The sequence below is a fragment of the Opisthorchis viverrini genome, assembly GCF_000715545.1.
Source record: "Opisthorchis viverrini unplaced genomic scaffold opera_v5_122, whole genome shotgun sequence".
Lineage (NCBI taxonomy): Eukaryota > Metazoa > Platyhelminthes > Trematoda > Opisthorchiida > Opisthorchiidae > Opisthorchis > Opisthorchis viverrini.
The window spans coordinates 1,169,267-1,191,181 of NW_008751780.1; the positions used below are offsets into that span (position 1 = coordinate 1,169,267).

The 21,915-nt window shown below is 40.5% G+C and overlaps 1 protein-coding gene across 1 annotated transcript in view; it reads right to left on the reverse strand.

Moving 5' to 3' along the window:
- T265_06159 (hypothetical protein) overlaps nucleotides 1–20,833 on the reverse strand; it is a gene marked incomplete at both ends in the record, with an annotated part of 47,797 nt that extends 26,964 nt beyond the window's left edge. The window contains 3 exons of the mRNA XM_009171352.1: nucleotides 5,080–5,234; nucleotides 15,389–15,467; nucleotides 20,732–20,833. Coding sequence (XP_009169616.1) covers nucleotides 5,080–5,234; nucleotides 15,389–15,467; nucleotides 20,732–20,833 — 336 coding nt within the window. The remainder of the gene's footprint in view (nucleotides 1–5,079; nucleotides 5,235–15,388; nucleotides 15,468–20,731) is intronic.
- Between the last annotated feature and the right edge of the window lie 1,082 nt (nucleotides 20,834–21,915).

The following is a 21,915-nucleotide window of genomic DNA, read 5'->3' on the forward strand; positions in this document are numbered from 1 at the left end:
GCCCAAGGGGTCTAATGAAACCCAAAGTTCTACGTGATCATTCGGACACAGTTTTTTCCTTCTGAGACACTATATAAAAATACTTTTTATCAAGCAGGCTACAGTGGGTTCAACTGCAATATCCCAACATAATTTTATTCAAGTCACTGGCAAACCTCTTCGCCAACAAACAAGGCTTTACAGCTATGACCCTTATAGAAAAAACAGTTCAATGTGATGATACCATTTGGATTTTAAATGTTAAAAATCGGCATAATACATCATTAGCCTGATTATATCGGGGTTTAGAATTTTTTCAGTGATAAATTCCTTATTCACGTTGGTCAGTGTCGTGTATTGGACAAAATGCTAAACTCTGTCGCTTTTTCTCCCGAAGTTTACCGTGATGTAGTCGAAGCAGAGGTTGACGTATTCTACAAAACTGATCAACTTCTACATTTGCCTTATCACATTCCATAGTAGCAGTACGAGGATCAGCTAGTATTATGCATGTGGTAAGTGTTAATAACAAATTTTGTGAACAAAAAAATGCAATGATACTTCTAACTTAATATGGATGCGCGAAATTCGAATGCTTTTTGAGAGCCAATTAGTATAATGACTAAAATTGACAATATGATATAATATTTGATATATAGTAGGAGATATGTCATAGTAAAATATAATTTGCCACTTGATCACTGTCCAAAAATTTTCATTCACAATGTGCTGCGCATTTCGAGGCATGATGTAAAAAAGTAAATTTTTAGTCAGTAGATCTAGCACCATTCTAGCAGCAATACCAGGGGGTCATTGATCGGGCTTATACCATCACTATGTAAAAGGGTGGCAGAGGTTTATCTCCATTTGGGCCAAAACTACGTTACTATACACAAGCATCGGTAGTTTGACTAGCAACAGAGAAGCTGATACTAATCCGCTGTGGCTCAGAAGCCTGTCTTTATACATAAACATCCTTTTATCCCTATATAAGTCTTCATTTGGCGGGCTAACGGTGACTGAATTTTATAGCCTTATCATGTCTGACTATTTGCCATGGCTGATAAAACACCATGCATCTGCAGTAAATTGGGAGTACATATGTTCTCTCTAAAAAGCCAGATTTTCTATAGTTTCCTTGCTTCTCTAGGTGCACTTTAAGGTACACTTATTTCCTGTGATATGGGTTAGCCTGGCAGCATTGAGATCTGTGGAATAGGTAAGTTAATTGCTCCATTTCGTGAATGGGCCCTTCAGAGGTGCGTATATTCAAGCGCTAGTTTTACGTGAATCCTGATTGCGATAAAAAACTTATTCAAGTGTTTTAAACCGTGCGCAACAAAAATATCAAAGTGAGAGCCTCCCATAAATCTTTTGGAAGATATGTTAGTGGTGCGATTCACCAAACCTGTTCGACTGGGGTTCACAGATTTTGGGCGAAAGGCATCTGACCTTTGCAACACAATGCAAGAAGAACCCGAGGACATTTTTACCCAAATTTCCTCTCCCAAATGAATCGTAATTGACGTTTAGGTGTTCAGTTACCATGCACACGATTTTCCCGGGAGAACAATGGAAAACAATTTAAAAGCAACAAAGAAAAATGCTGCGGCTTCTTGCCTTGCGCTACAGTTCACTCAAATCCGTGGAATAAGCTGCTTCACACAAAATCAAAGGTAAGCAAAACTTTTACAACTTACTATAGACTCCACGTTTTTCCTTCACTTTTGTTGGGTACTTTCCGTTCGTTCGTTAATATTAAGGCTCAGATAATCAGCGTACGATCTGATTGGCTAGTGTTCAACCGGCTAGAGTGGATTTCACCCAGCTCTCGAGTATGTTATTGGTCATTTTAGGACGACTGTGTATTGCTCAAAAATTCAGTTATTTTAGATAGTTCTTAATTCATGATTTAAATCACCTCCTCAGAGAAGACTTGATATTTTCAACAAAAGTCATACATCGACCGGGATACATAACCGAAGTCCGAACACAATCTCGAGGCATGGGACATTTGCTGAAACACCGTTTCAAGCGTATAAAATTTCATTATATAGCTGCTCAGTGTTCTTGAATTGTAAGCGTTTATTCGTATGCGGTTGGAATTTTCATCTCCAAAACTGTCATGCGAAATTTATTCTTATGTCTCATAGTCTGATTGCTCTTCCTCTAAAACGGCGCACGCATTCTTTTTTTGTGTGTGTCCGGCTCATCCTCAAGATATGTTTTTTGTTAACTTTACCAGTTCAGGAATTCTTGGCCTGGTGTGAAAGCTCCAGAACCGAGATTGACAAGCCTCCATATCACACGTTATCACAGATTCGTTGATGTTTAACTGTTAGAGTGCCGAATTTAGAAAAGTGAACAAGTGGACGCACACCAAATACAAGAAAAATATTCATGCCCATTTATGCAAAACCGAAAAACCGAGATCATCAGAACTTCGCTATTTGGGAATATTTGAAATTACTGAAATACGAGTCACTCACCTTCTAAACGAAGGAATCGATTAGTTAGATCATCTGTAGGTGACACCAAAACAAAACCTTCTGTGGTCTATCATGTTGGGCGTTTGGCTGCAGCTATGCGCCGTCCGAATCAACATCCAGACATAGTTAACATACATATTTATCCGGCGAGTTTCATTCTCAAATTTATTTGGAAATTTGCCACTTTCCAAATCTACTACTAGGGAAGCGTTCTCAAAACGTGATCCAAACCGTACAAATCTAGTCAATCACTAACTAATCAATGATACCGAAAAAAACGACTTACTTAGTTTGGGCTTAATTAATGAAGTCCCCGGGTAATGACAATAGCTTAGTATCACATCTGCGTTTGTCATCCGCATTGGTCGTGTTACCAAAGAGCGACACTATGGCACCCTTGACGATAATGATGTTTATCCACAGGAGTAGGATCCGAAACATTGGGATGCATGATTAAAGATAATATGAAATCAGGCAACCGTTGATTGCCGGTTGTCATGAGGGCGGGTAAACAAGTGGAATTCAATTTACCGTATTTCGGGGTGCAAACTGATAGTTTTCCTTAACCGTATTTACGCCATAGAGACGTGCGAAAAATCCATGTACCAACGCGACTAGTCGATGCGCACTCAATCTTAATTCTAGCATGTACGTGACGATGAATTAATGTTGGCCTTTTTATCTTCCCGAGTTTTCGACGCCCATAAATCTTCTTGACACTAAAAGGGAGGAATATTCCTATTCGGTGGGTCTGCCTAGTAGATCGTCAGGAACACATTATGCTGTCTGAAATAAAGTATTTCCTAAGTGATAAGTTTAAGAAATGTCCTTATACTTTAGAATCATCCAAAGTTAGCACACTGAAGGCACAATCGATGGACTCATTTGAGAACTTATACTGATATCGAAATTGTCTGAGTTCGGTCCACGAATTATTCGTCCATTCTTACGAGCTTCAGCAGTTCATTACTGAATCCTAATTACTCACATGTGCAACTCTAGACCCTTTCAAACTCTCCCAACGACGATGTTAGGGAGGCAATTTTTTACATGAATTCCATCTTGGAAACAGTTTACAATCCAAAAATGATCTTCAACGTGTAGGACAAATATTGAAAACATGGCACTGAAATTCTTCAGTCACGTAGTTCTTGCTTTGTTGTGTGGTTTTCAGAACTTGTAAAATATGATTCCCAGGCGACTTGCTTGTTGATTTAAGCGTAAATTGCAGTATGTGCCCTAGGAGTATAGTGTGTCCACAATTATTTCCCAGGATGGAGTAGTTAATTTCAACCAGATCGCGCGGCTGTTCAATTAAAGACTAACTGAGTAATGTTTTTGCCAAATGCAAGGTAATCAGTTTAATCATCGTCAATTAAGACTGCTGATGATGCTCAGCAACATGGGGGTGCGACAAGAGCCAATAATTATTCATAACTATTGTAGGTTTGACTTTTTAGAAAAGTCCAAGGGGGCCAATTTAGCCCGATGACTATATTGCGATTGGTAATGGTATTTCAAGCAAGAACAAAAAGTGTACTTTTTGGGAATTTTGTGGGTTTTACGATACCTTTTGGATGAGAAGACGCCACCGGAGGACAGTTTTGGTGACTGGGTAAACATCTGCTGTATCAAAAAATAAATTATCGACTAATTATTCTGATGTTTTATGAAAGAAATGAAGTTGTGAAATTTTTTATTATGGGTCCAGCTAACCATTAGCAAACTAAAAACATTTTTTGGAGGAATATATGAGCGTTATCGCTGTCATCAGGCATGTGCAACTCTTGCGTTTCCGTCAAACCTCTGTTTTGTTTTAACCCAAATAATACTGTTCGGTCCACGGGAAAATTTTCATGAAGGAACTCTCAAAATCCTCACTTTATGTCACATCGGCAAACAAGCCATTTTGCCCAGACTCTACACAAAACTCAATGTCTGCTGTCTTTGAAACACGGATACAGGACTCAAGCGCGTTCATGCAGCTTAGTGTCCAGGATGAATTCAGTTGTTTTGCACTTTTTTCTTCGTGTGTTTGGTGAATCTGCAATCAGCGTCAGAGCAGAAAGCGTTCTTATGGGTTGTATTCCAGTGAAAAATGTTCTTTGCGCATTCTGATTAGCCCGGTTAATAATGTTCAGTACCGCTTGAAATTGAAACCCGTACCTGTTTGTACTGTCTGTACTGCACTGCGTTCCTGACACAGTTGATTGGAATAATTGGTCAGTCAAGGAGCATTAAAACTGCCATCCATACGAGCGACATGCATACCCAAGTCAGTCTTCTGAACTCCATGGAATAATATCCGGTCAACAGATTTGGAATCAATATGTCTCACTGGCCACGACCTATTTCTAGCCACTAGAAATGTTCAAACAAATGCTCGATTGCATTAGTATTATGGGTCAAACACTTCGAAGAACAGTTTAGCTCGAAACCTATAACATAAACCATGGAGACATCGTATGCGGCCAATGGATGTAAACTTCAATCACCCGTCAGGAGAAAAAATTAGACACGAAAGTTTCCTGCCAGAACCTTATAGGTCACCAGGACGGTGCGGTCTGTATCCAGCGCTCTGAAAGTAGATGAAGAATTCCCGGTTGCTCACCTGGTGTAAACAGGAAACTTCCGCAGAAAGGGGCATGTCGACAGCTATTTCTGTCTTTGAAAACGGTACGTGAACCACCTGTGAAAACGTCAGCAGCGTTAGCCTGGTAGCTGCGGTATCGAGTGTGATCTCTGGTCTCATCCGTTGAAGTTTTGCTGAACACAAGAGGTAAAAACCGAAATGGGTTCCATCCTGCAAAACGACGCATCGATCACATTTTCACCCTCCGGTAGATTCTGGAACGGCGACACTGCCTTCAGGCAGGTGGTGGTGCAGCTGGTTTGATGGTTAGGGGAATCGACGTGTTCAACAAAAGTGCATTAATTTTTTTCTCAAACATTCTCTCAGCAGTTCCGAAAGCATTTTAACACCCGTTTAGTAACCAGCGTTTCAACTGTTATGCTTGCCTTACTTGGGGTCTTCGATTGTGTTTAACGTGTAGAACCGTCATTGAGGCAGGAGTTTTTATGTTTTGTATTTTATTATTAGACCTGAGCTAGTTCAGCAGTACGAAGCGGACGCATTTTGCATGACAAGCCGTTGAGCCCAGCCTTGTACAATTAAGTGCACAATACAGGCCGAAAAAACGCATAAGGTCTGCTTTGATTCACTGCGAAGTTTCGCTTAGAGTTTGTAATGATTAATTCACGTTAGATACTAATGCGAAAAGTTTGATATGTTGAGATTGGGATTGTCTCTACTATTTGCATGGAACTTGGCAAAACGGTGAAAGTCAAAGTGTCTTCGTTCACCCTATTCTTCTTTGAATGTTTCCTGAGTTCTTTGTTTCGAAGTCTGGACACATGTACGTCTGTTTTGCCACGACCCATTGTGATGGTGAGTCTTTCCAACATATCTTTGTCCCAGTAATGAGCTATTTGCCTCGGAAAACGTCTTATTCATAAACTACATAGACAGCACACTTAATGAATAAGGCAGTAGGAACGTGATTTACGAGGATCGAATTGCCTTAGACACCCTTTACCAGTGTGTTTTCAACCTAATGTATTCCATGCGATAGGATAGAAGTGTGTGGATACGGAGCATCACATGAGATAATCACATTCCAACGAGATCTGTTACACAGCTCAGTCAACTGGCGCTACAGAAAGAGTGAGGTCTTGAACACAGGACCGAGACGTTTAACCTTTTTGACAAAATGTTCATTGCGTAATAACATTAAACATCAACCGTGGTAAAGTTAAATGCAAATGAATACTGCGTTCAGCCATACCAAATTTAATGAACACAGGCCTTCCATCCACTCTTGAAGAAGCATTTGAGATGCAAAATTTACCGTTTCCTAATTACTCCCTAATAATATCAAGTCACGAACCTTGCTAATAGGTCAGAATAAGAAGCCATTTTCTCCTCGACTCGTCCGAAGGTGTACATTATATTTGGTTTTATCCAGTGTGCTAGTACACTGTATGAACTTGTATAAACTATCAAACTCGACCACTGTAATGATCTTTAATAGTCTATTTAATCAGTGTACCCGGATAATGAATGATATACCGATTAGGCCCATCACCTTATATATTTACTGACTTTTTTACTTGCTTTTACTTTCGAAAGACTATCTCTTGAGACAGAATCAGTTGGTTTTGAAATGTTATTCGGCTACACACTGCTTAGGTACGGTGGTTGGCACTAAGAGCCGAGCTAGTATTGGTCTACTGTCGGTTTCATCAACAGTAAATAAATAAAAGAGACGTCAGGTTGCTCAATATCACAATGGACCTCACATAGTCAGTCTTTTGGATGTCATTCGGTAAAAACAAAGCATGCATTCAAAGCTAACTCCTGGTTCAAAGTCAGAGAAATTAGTCACTTTGACGCGACCAACTTACAATAACCGATCCTGGAAGTGATATTTATAGAGGGTGTTGATTACCCATTTCATAGGCACGTTAACTGTCAACACAGCTGTACTTGTTCAACATGTACCGTTTTATTACTCCCCAGAAATTTATAGTAGCATTGGTATCCTACCTAAGTGTATAAAATGCAGCTGTCCTGTTGTAATGCTTTGAAGTTTATAGAGATACGTTTTATCTGACGAAGCCCACTTTAGGAAGTAGCATTAAAGAGAGCTGCTGATGTAGGCTTACTTATTTGCAAAAGGTCAGCCAAATCCGTTATATTTAAAACCCCTTCTCACCTTTTTTATTGTTGATATAATTCTGCCGTCTTTGAGGTCACTTCAAAGCACATCACCGATGGTTTAGGGCCCATGCATTTTCAGCTGCCATATAAGCATAGGGTAAGTGCTCCGTGCAAGTATTTTTAAACTTAATGTGACCCACTGTAAACTTAAAATTTTTATTGGGGCGTTTCAGCTAAATCACAAATTAACGCCAAACCTTTACCAAGTGTGCGTACTCTTGAGATCTCTGTGGGCTGTAGAAGAAAGATAAACGCACCTCTCTCCTGCATCAACTGAATCATCCTTTGCTAATCTCGATGCTTCAATATCCTTAGTTGTATTCCGCAGAACGCAGAGAAAACTCAGCCGTTCAGCTCATAGTCGATCGATTGGACATTCTTTTTTAAAAAAATAGGAGTTTGGGTAAATGAAAAGTGCATGAAAGTATTATGTTAGAGTCAAAACGCAGGCAATAAGCCGACTTTATTGAAGAAATATAATTCTGACTTCAGTGCATCGGAAGACAAGATCTACCGAGGTTTTTTTTAAATTCTTGAACCCAATTTCCTGAATAATCCGAGTAACGTTTAGGTAAACCGATTATGGACGCTGTTTTAAAAATTGCAGATAAATGAAGACAAAATATGAACTTAAAAACCCATATCGGTACCATATTCTGTTTTGCACCTCGTCCTAAATTTGTTCAAAAAAAACAAGTTGTGGCTTTGGAAGTGAAAACATTTGAAGACCGCAAGTAGGATAAAACCATCTGAAACAACCTACAAGAAAAACATAGTAATACACTTGAAATTAGCTTCGCGATGAGATGGACTAATTCATCTACCATTGTTTACCTATCATATTTCGTCTTCATTGAAGACGACACAGGATTTGGAACTTCTAAGGGTGAAAACCAGAACTTGGTAATCAGTATGATTTGGTGAGTAGCGTCAAATCATAAGTAGAAATGTTCGCGTTCGACAGCCCGATTCAAAGAAAGTTTAGCTGGTTCCTTTGTGAATTAGTGAATTACAAATAAACTGTCTCATAATCTCATTGTACGTAGAAGTAAAACTGCCACTGACTTCTCAGCGAACAAAACTAGTCCCGTTTGGAAAACATCTGCCAGCAGAAAAGCAGTGATGTTGTTGGATGGTCTTGTGTTAACTCTGGTGTATTGGAATCTGTAGGGTGAAGTCGTAATCCACTGAAATTCGCCTGCATTTAAAGCAACCCAGAATTTACGAATGTTTATCCAACTGGGTGTTTTTTCTTCACTTTTGAGGGATGAATTAGGCGGTTGATGTGAAACAAAATTCCCTTTCTGGTAATTCAACTTTTAAACTTCGTCATAAAAGTGAAACGCTTGAACAGCGAGGTTATGTTGGTTTTTATGACCTAAATCAATTGATAACGGCATTCTCAAATATTCCTATTTGATTGTGAATTTTCGTCAAACTGCTGAACTTCACATTGTTTTGCATTAAACGAACCTGTATTACAGAATTTTTGACCAAGCACTTTCTGTGACATTCGTACCTGGATAACACACTGTACAAAAATGGCAAAGGTAGCCCATTGAGATGCTTACTCGTAAAATTGAGATATGATTCGATCGGGTGAACAACACGACGAAGTCGCCCGGTAAATGTGACTGGAAGTACAGATTCTTGAATGTTTCTGGAGAAAGCTACCGCAGGAGAGTCGTGTTAAATTCGAGAAATGGATTCGACATCTACAAAAATGAAAAAAGAGTAGATGTAGGTAATCGAAGAATTAACGTCAGTTGGAAAAAGCATATTTTCTTGAACGTAGTTGTTAATAAGGAAGCAACAGGGGAGTCTTGTCTAATTTTTAAAATCTATAATCAACAACGGTCTGAGCTTTTGCTTACATGAAAAAAGGGTTTGAATCTGGAAAGAAACAAGTGAAGGGCATAATAAAGCTTGGCTTTTTCATGATTATCTTGACGGCGAAATTTGAAGAGTTGAATAGTTATTCGGAACATTGAAAAAGATGAAAAAATCAACTGGACCGCGCGTGGGTCGTTAACCGAATAAGACACATTGGAGGGCATAGAATATTAAATACTCTGGAAATTTATTCGACAACTGCATCAAATTTACCGTACACAGATGTTTTCACGGGATAACACAGAAGGTAGTGATAACCAGTTCTTGGTCCGCGGGAGTATGAATAGAGACGAAAATTTGCAATGGACAAAATGCGAAATAGTGAGGTGTAATACTGTCATTTTAGTTCTAGGGATTGATTACTTCAGCAAATGGATGGATTACAATGTCACATTTTCTATAATACCAACAAAATAGACTAACTTTATTAACCTCATGTAATCCAGTCACTCATGTGCAATTATAATTAGTGGCATTTGCAATCATGGTAACCGGACGGAATTGGCGCTTCTTGAGAATCGCATTCTCGACATCATCTATCACCGGTTCAGCACTGCCTATCTATCTAACATTTGCACATCCGAACCCATCTGCAGGGAATTTTATAAAGTTCTTGAAAGAAACTGCCTTTACGGTGATTATGCCGAGTGGCTTTCTTCAACCTAACCATCTGAAACTGTCTTCTCATGCTCGCCCTTTGGCACCGTCAATGTAAAACCCTATGGTTAGGCTTGTTTTTGGTTGTCAAAGATAACCAAAGACCAAACAACAAAAATATTACCGCTCTCTTAAACCCCAATTGGTAAACAAATAAAACAAAATACCCAGCGAGACCACGAAACATTCGGTAAAAGTTTTTGTTCCTCTCTGGGTAATATGTTGATTTCTTCCGATAGCCATAACCAGCTGAAGAAGACAAAATGTTCGGCTTTTTAGGGACAGTGGTTCTATAGGTGTTGAAGTAAGGATGTTTTGTACAAAAAAGGATAGATCTGATGCATCCGCGTAAATGCTTTGAGGGGGTTGGCTATGGGAGTAGGCTTTAAAAGTAACATCTTTTTAAAAATGCCTGAAATCCATCCCAGCATATAGCTGTGGATTAGCTAGGTTGATTTCATGATGCAACTTTTGCAAAGGACCTTCTGGTAAAGCTTTTTAGTATACTACAAGAGAATTATGAAGCCGGTCATAACTGTATATCAGCAAAACTTGCTGAGCACCAAATTATGCAAGAGGAGTGGTTCAGATAATCTTTCTTAACTGTTTCTCTTTGTTTGAAACTAATCCGAGAAAGACGAAAACGTTGCATATAAATAATGTTTAAATAATTTCCAGAAATTTTGCCGCAATTTCTCAAATAAGGATCTCTTTTGGGAACAACTGTTTGACAACCCTTTTCGCATCACGATTTCTTCCCAACGATATGTTCTTGATTTTGGGAACAACTTAACAATTTATAGCTTTGAATGTTTGATTCAGAGCCGCTTCTGACGTTCAATTTGGCAGCTGAGTTGAAAGGTTGTGTGCGATAAAATGTATTTAGTTGGCTCACATGATAACGGTTTCCTTCGGTTTTTATCAGCTTGATGAGGAAACAGATTTTTTGAATAAATTAGCTGGTGAAACTAACTCTTGCGTGACAGTGCAACGCAACATAAATTTTAAGCAAACTCTGCTGAGTAATGATATACGTTATTTAAAGAAACCATGAGAAGCAGTCGAAAAGACGAATACTCCACTTTGGTTAAATTTGAACTTTTCGGATAATTAAATGTATTTCAATAAGAACAGACAAAATAAGATGCGGAAAATTCTTACTTTCAGAAAGCCCTGCCAAATACATCCTGTAGGTACAAGACTCCCTCTGGGTACATTCCACTCGTACCTTTGTAAATATAAATTAGCTAGCTTAAATCTATCGTTTGGTATCACGTAGATTAGGACATATCAATTTCAGGGACTGCCTTCTTACTCAACTGAAACACGCGGCGGGTAACTAGTTATTGAGTTAATTGACAACAGTAAACACTTGCTAAAACCTTATCTGTGTATGGGACCATTTTCAACTGTGCTCCTTGTATAAACAAATGTTTAATTGCTGAACATTACTAAACTAAAATGCCGTGTTTCAGTAAGAAGCCAGAGATGGCAAACTTCAGTCATCCCAAGACCCATATTTGCCACAAGACCACATGAAAACGCATTTTTCATCTGGAAGATATACGTATTTCAAATGAATTGAATCAGAAACCTGCAGCACGTTAAAGCTAGATTACGCATTAAGGTGCAAAGGGTTCAGTTAAGGGAGTGACTAACTACTATCTTCTATTTTTAAATAGATTATCTAAATCCTTGAGTACGAAAAACGGTCAAAGAGATTTGCACATATGTCCCACATTTCAAAACGGCGAGGCTTCAACTTTAGTGTAGGCATATGCTGGACAAAAGTGTAAGTTGTAGCAGTAATTACCACAGTTTTCAAAAGTGACTTTGCAGCTGGAGCAAAATGTGCACCACTTTTTTATCCCTTATTTTTGCAAACGATGCACCAGGGCAGATTCCTACATCACAGATGTAAGATGAAGCCGGGTTGACTCAAATTATCACCGCTGGAAAACTCTACCCGTGAAAATTTTCGTGATTTACGGTTGACACATATGTCCACTAATACGTAGCATGACTGTGGAGCTCCGGAACACAGCTCAGTTTAACCCCCTGTAAATATTAAACCTAATTATCCATCGTTTGCGCGCGCATAGCCAAATAGCTGGTACCTTATTAGCATAACATGGGACGCTAATATCAACTGGTAAACTAAGTGCTCTGCTCCAGTGGTGAGAGTTCACAATTGTATCATACAGGCAAACGCATCTCACTTGCGTATGACTTCAGCAATGTAACTTTTGCCTCGGATATGAAATTTGGAAGCCCAGTAACGCACTAACCTATCAATACAATCGATAGTGGTGAGGATGGAGACAGCGGGGACCACTCCAGTGCCAAACTTCTAGTATTATTGAGAACCCACAACGTGTGAGACCACCGGATATTAGTGCGCAGGTGTGACTGGTGGAATATGCAATGGAAGTGGTAATGTGACTTACGTGGAACGAACTGATAATTAGTGTTCTGTGATAAGTTTACCTTAGGCAAAACCTCAATATTTTTTAGACCAATGGCAGACTCGCTAGGAAGGATCACGTAACCATTCATATGGCTACCCAGTGTATCAAATTTTGGGTTCCGTTTTACAATAGACCTTTATGTACGGTTTCTCGTAATTTTCTCCTGAGGTTTGTGAACTCAACTGCATGTGAGCACGTAGTGTTTTACTAAAACTTAATGAAAAGCCACTTGTATTCTTAAAAATTACGGATTCCCGGGTCATGAAAATTTCACAGATTTGAAGGATAATGGTAGACACTTACTCTTCTGGTGAAAGTCCTCTGACTGCTTTTTCACTCGGTTGCGTCTTAATCTCTCTAATTCTATTTACCAGGCAAGATATTTGAACGGGTTCCAATGATTGGCCAATATAGCAATGGTAAACCACTTGCATGATATGATTACGCCTCAGGTGCATAAAGTACTGGCCAAGGAAATGAAGTCACGATCAAGTGGGAGATTAGAGCTCGACAGGATATAAATGGTTGCAACTGATGAGGTTACATAATGTTACCCTGGTATAGAGCTCCCAAAAGGTTTCCTCCGTTTACACCCCTGAATTGCTGGAAGTTTTGCCGTGTCTACAGTAGAAAGTGGGGGAGTTAAGATGTGAAACCAGCTTGAAGAGAGTGCCTCTTCAGATTAGTCTGGTCATAACATTTACGATGAGCTGGTGTGTTAAGTAAGTTAATTATTCGATCACTTGAAAAGTACTGGAATGGAAGACTGTACCATCACTTAGTTTAACCTTTTGTCTGCCGGATTCATTGAACGGCAATAGGCATAGGTTGAATGATCCAAAACAGTGCAGCACTCTTAAAATGTTGCATGCTGTATTTTTTGAAGCTGTCACAAATATACTCTGTTACCGATTATCTCATAAAAGAAAACCACGAAAGTAAAGTGCTGAACGTTTAAGTTTATGGAAATGCAAATCTTCCTACTTGATTACTTAAAGGTGTAGCAAAATGCTCTATCATGTCAAGAAAGCCTAAGATGGATGTATTTAAGTCTACATGGTATTTGACATACTACAAAATCTCCCAAAAAGGGACGCTTCCTGCCGACAAGCACTTTGAGCTTCCTGTGGTTTTCCCCACTTGGGAAGTTTCTGCGTAACCCACTGCAAGATCTTAGGAGCGTGATTTCAAGGTAGCAGTTGCGCTTACAACAGAAGGTAAAGCGTTTTTATTAATCATGGTCGTATTCGGGCATTACAAGACCACATGCTGCTCTTCTAAATGCCCGCAGTGTGCAACCAACAGCAACCTCCCTCTCTTCATGTAATCAGAGCTTCCGAACATCGAAAAGCCTTCTTTTCAGTCACCCAGGTGATGATGATATACGTTTTTCACAGTGTGTAACGATGGTGACTGTTGTTTATTTTTGAGGAGCATGGTCACAGATGTAAAAGGTGGTGAATATAAAGGAGTTACGGGAGAACAACAGATAAAAGGAGAGAAGTGTCTCATTCGAACTTATGCCACCTACATGTTCAGACAGACGAAATGAATCCGACTTATCTAACAATGTTTGGTATGGAGATGCGCGTGTAAAGACCAAACACCGAAGAAAGGACAAATAATGCTGAGTGCTCTTCAAGGCGCGGTAAGCGCTAGCACGGCGAAGACCTGCACATCATGCACAAAGCGTCTGTCATACCAGGTCTGGTGTGATGAAGATTCGTCCTGTTGTGTTTGCCAGTTACGAACTGGCAAACTGGCTTTGATGCTGATGGCCGATCGACCAAGGAAACACTGCTACAATCTCGCCAACAGCTAGTTTTGCTTGTCATAAGACAAATGTAACGTTTTAGCCAGGCGCAAGATGGATTGTAACTCCTGTTAGAACCAGAGGACTTTGGAATTCTTCACCCGGCTAAGCTTATCTGTATTATGCTAGGTGGGGTGTGCGCGCCGGCGGTAATAACTCAGGCCATTCTTCGTCGAAAAAAAGCAGAAAATATGAGCGCAGGTCAACTGGGTGACCATGTTCGTACTAACAGTTTCATGGACGCGAACTCGGCTGTGGACTACCAAGTCAGCTTTTGATTTGCAGCACTTGCCACATTCCTCACCTGTGAGCCCCACGACTCTCTCCTGTGTATTGGATGGAACTGGTGCGGAGGCGCCAGACGATATGTACTGTACATTGTCGAAAGTAACCAGCACATTGGATCCAAACAAGATGGTTAGCCCTGTCTGGAGTGGCTGAACTCTTACCTCAAACAAACTGACGTCTGGACTACCCAGTCGGCAGCACCAGGGGGTTGAGCTCTCCGTTGGACACGTTTGACATTTTGATAGAAAATAATCTTGATTGTTAACATTCAGTAGGGCAGCACGCCTTTTTAGTGAGGAGCAATCTAATTTGTCCGAACTACTGATTTTGGTCAACTTTGTAATAATGATTGGTTATCAAAGCAATAATCTACAGATAAAAACCTGAGACCTCACGACACCTGTAATCCGCTGATACAAATCGCTTGCAGACATAAAGAACTATGAGTTTTGATCTACTTTCTTCTATTTTCTTCATGGAGGACACTAGTCGCCCCGCACACGCTCTATTCCCCACTCAAAAATAATGTCTACTTGAATGTTGGGACCAAAAAACGAAGCAAACACAAAGTCATCATTCCATATTTTATCTTGTCTTTGTCCTACGTTAATTTACGTGGTCCCTGAATATGATTATAGCGTATGCGCTCAATAAACATACGAAACCCTTTAACGCTTCACTAAAGCACACACTCCTAATAGCTAAGCATGGGAACAAATGATCTGCGAAGCAGCAATCTTTGTGTTACAAGTTAAATGTGGAAAGGCTCATCAGTGTGTTTCTTGAGCACAGAACTTGTTTTATTTTCATCAGTGCATTCCGTAGTGGTAAAATACTGCTTTCGTTATAAAAGAAGATCCATATGTGAATAACTCTTTCCTTCCTCATCAAATGTAGATATTTTAAAACAAAGAATGCACAAATTTCAACATTTCGAAGGCCTTTTCTACGATATGTTTCTAAGGTTTAGATAATAGGGGTTGCGTACATACAAACAACTCTACGCAACCCCCCCTCATACCTGCGATTTTCCCTTCACTAACAGTGTAACGGTGGATACCAATGATGGGGCATGTTTCCCGTAAATCCGCTTCACGTCTCTGGAAAAGTAAGATCTGTTAGGGAATTGGTGGATTCGCGTTTGCTTGCACTTGAGCAACAGTCAATGAATTTCTAGGAAAGTTCAGGAAGACGCGTTCAGGGAGAAGATTGATATTCAGTTTTTGAGAATAAGATGTATGTGAGAGTCTTGCTTCCCTGTCCAATAGTCTGTACTTGTTCACTTGGATTTTTCTAATAAATACCTCCTCAGCGAAGACCTTCTTCCTTTCAGTAATAGCACCACTAGCCCGGGGTTTCCGTATTCTAAACCCCCCCAAAGTTTTTTGAGATGCACAGTTCTGGTGGTTCCCAATAACAATGAAACAACTGCACACTGCTTCCTAGATTTATAACATGGAATGGATTCATTTTCAGGTAAAAATCTCCGTGGGAAATTCACAAATCTTACACTATCAACAATTTATCTGAAACGATTGCTTTTGAGCACATAAAATTAGGTAATTCTGGTTTATTTGCGCACTGTATGGTTGAGTGTACGCGATGTAACGTTGAACGAGATGGTAGAAATTAACATCACCATGAAAATAGCATGCTTCTAATTAAGACGTGCGGCCCTGAATAGTCTGCGCTATCGTTTGTCATACTTTGTTGACCAGAGGTTACAAATGAATAATATTCTTATTTTGGTGGGTGAAAGCTGGCTCCCAATACGATTTGGGGGGATTTTGTTTTGCTGCAGTAAAAACAGCATTTTTCCGTAAAAATTATTCCACCATTCGCAAAATCATTTAATTGAAGTTCCATGCTTTCCAATAGGGCCAAACAGAACTTATAAGATGTTTATCCTACAGTGAAAAATGTTTTACACGAAACTATTAAAAAGATGTATGTTCCGTTATTTTGTGATACTTGTAAGTAGTTTGTCACACAGCGGTGTAATCCATGAGAAAGGGGCTTTTTTTTATAAAATAACAGCCATCAGAAAAATAAATGCAATAATGTCATAGCTAAGAAAAGGGACTGGTAACAAAATAGCTTTGAGTTTATAGTCATCACTGTTACAGCATAAGTGACGCCCTTTGCGGCGGAAAAATAGTTTGCTGTGGTGAAACGTTTCCTGATATGGAAATAAAACTAGAACACCTTTAACACTCATACATATGATTCCCAATTGAGCTGGTGGAAGAAAGGAATGTTTCACAGTCGCTGAACTCTATCCTTGGACATCTGGTTACTGGCGTCACAAGATGACAGAAGAAGATGTTGAAATACAGTCCAACAATTGGATCACTTTGGGCCTAATTAAAGGAAACAGTGGGGGAACGATAGGTCTTTGTCTTGGTAGAAAACCCCTATCATGGAAAAAGGCACAATAGTAGAAAAATCTCGAAATATACATGCTCCGCGCATCCGTCATCTGATAAAATGTTTGAGTACCAACGAGTTTTATTTAGTGTGCAAGAAAAAAATCGTTCAGCTGTAGCATCCTTTTAGTGACGAACTGCTATGCCAAAGAAAGGAGTATGAGGGATGGGATACTGCTAGGTTGTCAAGGCGATCGAACAATCAGATGCGTCACAGTATCAGTTCTGCAACCACTGGATGCATGGTGCAGAGGTTTTCTGAGTATATTTATGAGCAGCTGGAGCGACTTCTTAGTAGGCATTTGAAGTGCACCCAAACCGAAGTCGACGCCTGATAGACCGTATATCTTTGACCCATTGCACGGTCAAAAACAGGCTAAACAAAATGGTTCACGCGAGCCTCAACTATATATGCAGTGTGGGCGGTAGATCACCCCGAGCCTAAGAAATAGCTAAAACTAACAGTTTTGAATCATATACATATATACCGATGATAAGTAAGAGTGGTACAATATCCCTGTCAAGAAGACAATGCTAAAACCTCCCAGCGATAAAAAAATCCCAATAAGTGTCATCTGCTGTGGTACCGGAGGTCAACAATCTTGAGGAATCCGAAAAGCAAAGGTAGAAATGGACAAGACGCACAGACAGGGTTGGTTGGATGTATGTATTTAGATAGGTACTTGTGGGAGCAGTGCATCCATGCCACGAATGCATCTGAATCTGTTAAGGGTAGTTTGTTAAAATGTTTAGCCGCGGATTGAGGTCAACTGCAGATACGTGTTTACATGATACTAAAATCGTATGAGATTACCGAGATGATGTTCTGATATGCTCGATCTATCACATTCCTCAAGGGACTCATCAATTGGACAGTAGTTGGAACTGCATGTGAGTCTGAACCCATAATCCTAGGTAATTTTGATATACCTCTTCCTTCTGCATTCAGCAGTAGCTAACCAGTCTTTTAAAGTTAGCGTTTGACCAAAAAGTGCACAGTCAAACGTTCACAATATCTACATTGAAGTTAAAGGCAGCAGCATTTTTGCCCAGCGGATTTACTGTTCACAATGACGTAAAACACCTGAAACTTATTGGACACTGTGTCTACCTACCGATCTGGTTAAATGGAAATTTAGGTTGAAGTGATGCACTCATAGAAAAAGAAGGGATGCTCGGAAGGTAGACTTGACACAGTTGACCCGAGTTACTTGTGAACCGGGCTCCGATTCATTATCCGATCTGGACCTTAAAGCATCCTGTTCAGTCGCGTAAGATAATCGGGTGACCAACGAAAAAGACTTCTTCACTACACCCAAGCATACATCCAAAATCGGTGTTGATGACGAAGTTTGGAGGCTTACGCCATAAATGGCTTAGTGGGCGGAACGTCACAGTATGTTCACATTCCTAAATTATACGATAAAATAAGCATTGTGTATTGAATATGTAATGTATTTATAACTGTGAAACGGTATTCGGGGAGCGCATTTGGGGAGAATCATATCCCCAAGAATGACCTTGTCAGACCGACCACTAGGAAGAGTTATTCTTTGCTTACATGATACGTTAACATTTGTAATTTTCAGAAATGACGAAAATTTGCATCTATCCCCAGCAATGGCTTGTGTACCGGAGTGTTGAACTTTATCGCAAAACCCGGCTTATCATGAATATTTGTGCTTGACATCAATCGGAAAATGCAAAAACAGAGATGAGTGATAAACAGTCAACTTATTCCCAACCATTTTTTATCGGGCTTTACCCCGGCTTCCAAAACTTACTTTAACCATTTGTTACATCAGTCGTCTCTCGAACAGTCAGATGTTCAAAGGTTTTCCCACCATTATTAATCTTTCATTCCCACTGATCCCTATCTATTTTGTTTACAGAATCTTCGTCAACTGTGCGCCAGACATTGGTAGAGTGTTACTAAAGGAGTTTAGTCTCAGGAACTTTTTCACTTCGCGGGGAACGAACACGGATAGAGAGTCTTGTTAACTTTAGCTTTACATTTGATTGAGCTTGTCTAAATTTAGATAGGGCCTGGTAGACAAATTTATCAGCAACCGAAGGAACTAAAGTAATGGCCCAAATCAAAATGAAAAGGAATCGTGCCAATGAAAGTTTCCCCGCATGTCTGCAAACAAGGAATATGGTGGGTTTTGGAGAATAAATAATCGAGTTTTTAGAAGTAATAACCAAGTGAATTGCACGGAACATTCCATTTCTGACTCCCTTTCTCCAAAGAATCCTACAACCGGCTAATGTTGGCTGGGATTTTGCCTTCTTTTACGTACAGTCTGGGATTCAACATGGTTTGGACCTCTGCTGAGCGGGGACTACAAGTGTTCGATTAAACCTTCATTCATAGCACCGTTCCCATTCTCAAAGTCATTTTTGTATATGCCTAGATCTGACCAGTTGGTAGAACACCTTATAACCGCATCACTTTGACATTTATTTGTTGCTTAATAAAATTGATTTCCGATAGTGGCCACAGCACTGTCCATTTAGGGTCTCGGTAATAATCTGCAGCACTTGTACAGTGTGCGCTACACATAGTCTCAGATGATTTCTTTGATATGTACATACTTAAAATATTTACAAATCCGATACTGTAAAAACAAGCAAACAAACAAATTTCTCCACAAAAACTTCCATCGTCTTTCCGGAAACTTCACGTTAAGTCCTAAATTGGTGTCCGCCAAATGACCTGAATCCGTCGGAAACAACAATGATTTCATGGTTACCACTTCATAGTTAAGAATGTTTTTTCTAAGGTGGCTCTTTGCAAATCCTGGGTATGGATGATTTGTTCATTTGTGTGAATCTTCAGCGTTATCAACGACCTCGAATTGGAAAATTGGTATATAAGTGTAACAACAGAGCGCGACTTGTGGTCAAACGTGAAAAGCTCATGATCGGTGGAGGTTGCAGGTGGTTCTGCTGTTGTATTAATTCTTGGAACTTGCTAGAGCCCACACTGTACTCGTAGACACAAAATATGACGGAGTGTCACTCCCGTGACCAAATTCAGCTTTGTATCTACCACTCAACATCCCAGATTAGGACTCGTGTTTTTGGCCCCAGGACTATTTGTTCCGGAAAAATGGCACTAGTTAACAAAAAGTTAGCTTCAGGATGCACGCTGATCGTGCACCGCTTGATATATGGAGAGAATTTTGAGGTGCAGTTCACCGATGGCATGGCGCTCTATTGCAAAATGCAGAGCATACCATGTTCCTTTTTTCTCGCTACGAGAGGTTTCCAGATGGGTGTCCGGTAGAAGTGTACATGGTGAGCTGCTCATCCCAACGTCTACCAATGAATCCAGTTCTAAATGAAGGAGGCTTTCCTTGCTTGCACGCTCCTGCAATGGGGACTTGGCCGATGCATATAACTAACATGCGGCTGGGGTTCCACGGTTCCTAATCACCCAACTACATGGTACCAGCTTCGATCATAGCGGACATCTTGAAGAACCGAGCTGTCGCATACGACTAACGTGCGGCTAGAGATCCACCACGCCTGATCAACTAGCTAGATGCAGACCACATCGATCAGCTGGTTAACACACTGACTATCAGGCTTCAAGAATTTCAAGACTTACTTGAAGTGCATGATGTCTTACCAACGGGCAGGAAGCCTGGAACTTATGGGATTTACATGCGTCACACGGAGCCATCGTCGTCTCTTTCCTCTTATTGCCGCTCTACAGCACTAGTACTAGCATTTTTCTATTAATTCACGGCCGTCAATCAATCTCCTTGGACCCGAAAATACGGATGCACGCAGACTACCGTGCTTCGGATCTGCACTTCAGTCAAGGACAACATCGCGAAATACCTTCTTTGCACAACTTTCATCAAGCAAACCCTTAGGCTTTCGGACAGGCTGGTGGCCAGGCACCAAAAATTGCTGTTCAGCGCACTTACCTTGCAGGCAAGTCTAAAGAGCGTCACAAAGGAGTGGTCAGCGTTTACCATCACAGCAGTTGTCGTGATATGATGCACGATCTGTTGCAAACCAGCGGTCATTGCTACTATTCCGCAAGTCGCAAAGCACACAAAACCTGAGTTAGTGTCCGTGGATGACAATATGGTTTGAGGTGCAATGTCCTCGACCACCGACTGCATGTCTTCAGCTACAGACCTTGAGCCTTGACGCTGTTGGATTCGCCCCTAAACAATCAGCTGCTAAATGACCGCTGTGACCCTCTGGGTTCGATCATTCACCACTCAGTCAAGTTTCTTACGCAAATCACCGAAAAACACTTGCAAAACTAAAATCTCAATGTAAGATGGTGAAAAATATTTCTTTGGGACTCCAACCTGCCCGTAGCGTTTTAGGTACTCCGTCGATAGTTGCAATTGCCCTCCCTCTAACTCTTCCCTATATGAATGAGCTTTATTGATACCTGAACTTACCACTACCAGCCCCAGTGCGCCTTTCTACTTCCAAACACTTGTCCCATATCTCAGCAGAAACAACACTTCTAACTTCCTTGCTGTAACACCAAACCATATCATATTCAACCACGTTAGCACCTAGGGACCTCTATCTCAGTCACCCAATCCCAGCACTCGTCCTCACGTTTGTAAACGGACTTTACTGTGATCTCCCCTATCTGTTAAGCATCCCAAGTTTGCTTGCAACTGATAAGTTGAGATGTTGCCACCGTTCCCATCTTCCTCAAAGTGATTGTTGAACTCCCAATACTCACCATCCATCCCTCATTATTTCAAAAGAAGCGGATGCTGGAGCGCTCCGAGTCACACCAGACTTTTTGATAGTACTAACCGATATATCCCTTCTTTTTCCATCCAGCAGCTCTCTTCCCTCTCTTTTTTGAAGGAACCTCGGTTTCAAACAGATTTGGTTAATCCCAGAGGCTGCGTGCCAAAGATGGATATCCAACAAGCCGCCTTCCAAGAAATGCAGCCAACTGCTTAGCTTTTGACTCCTGAAGCTACACGTGATCCGTCAAATCTTGAAAAAGCGCTGATCCCCATCAACGCGCTTGCCTCTGAGATTTTTCACTGTATGGAGTGCCGTCCCAGATCGTGGAGTACAATTCCCCCGATCCCATCCCGGTGGAGCTCATAAACTCTGCCCTCGT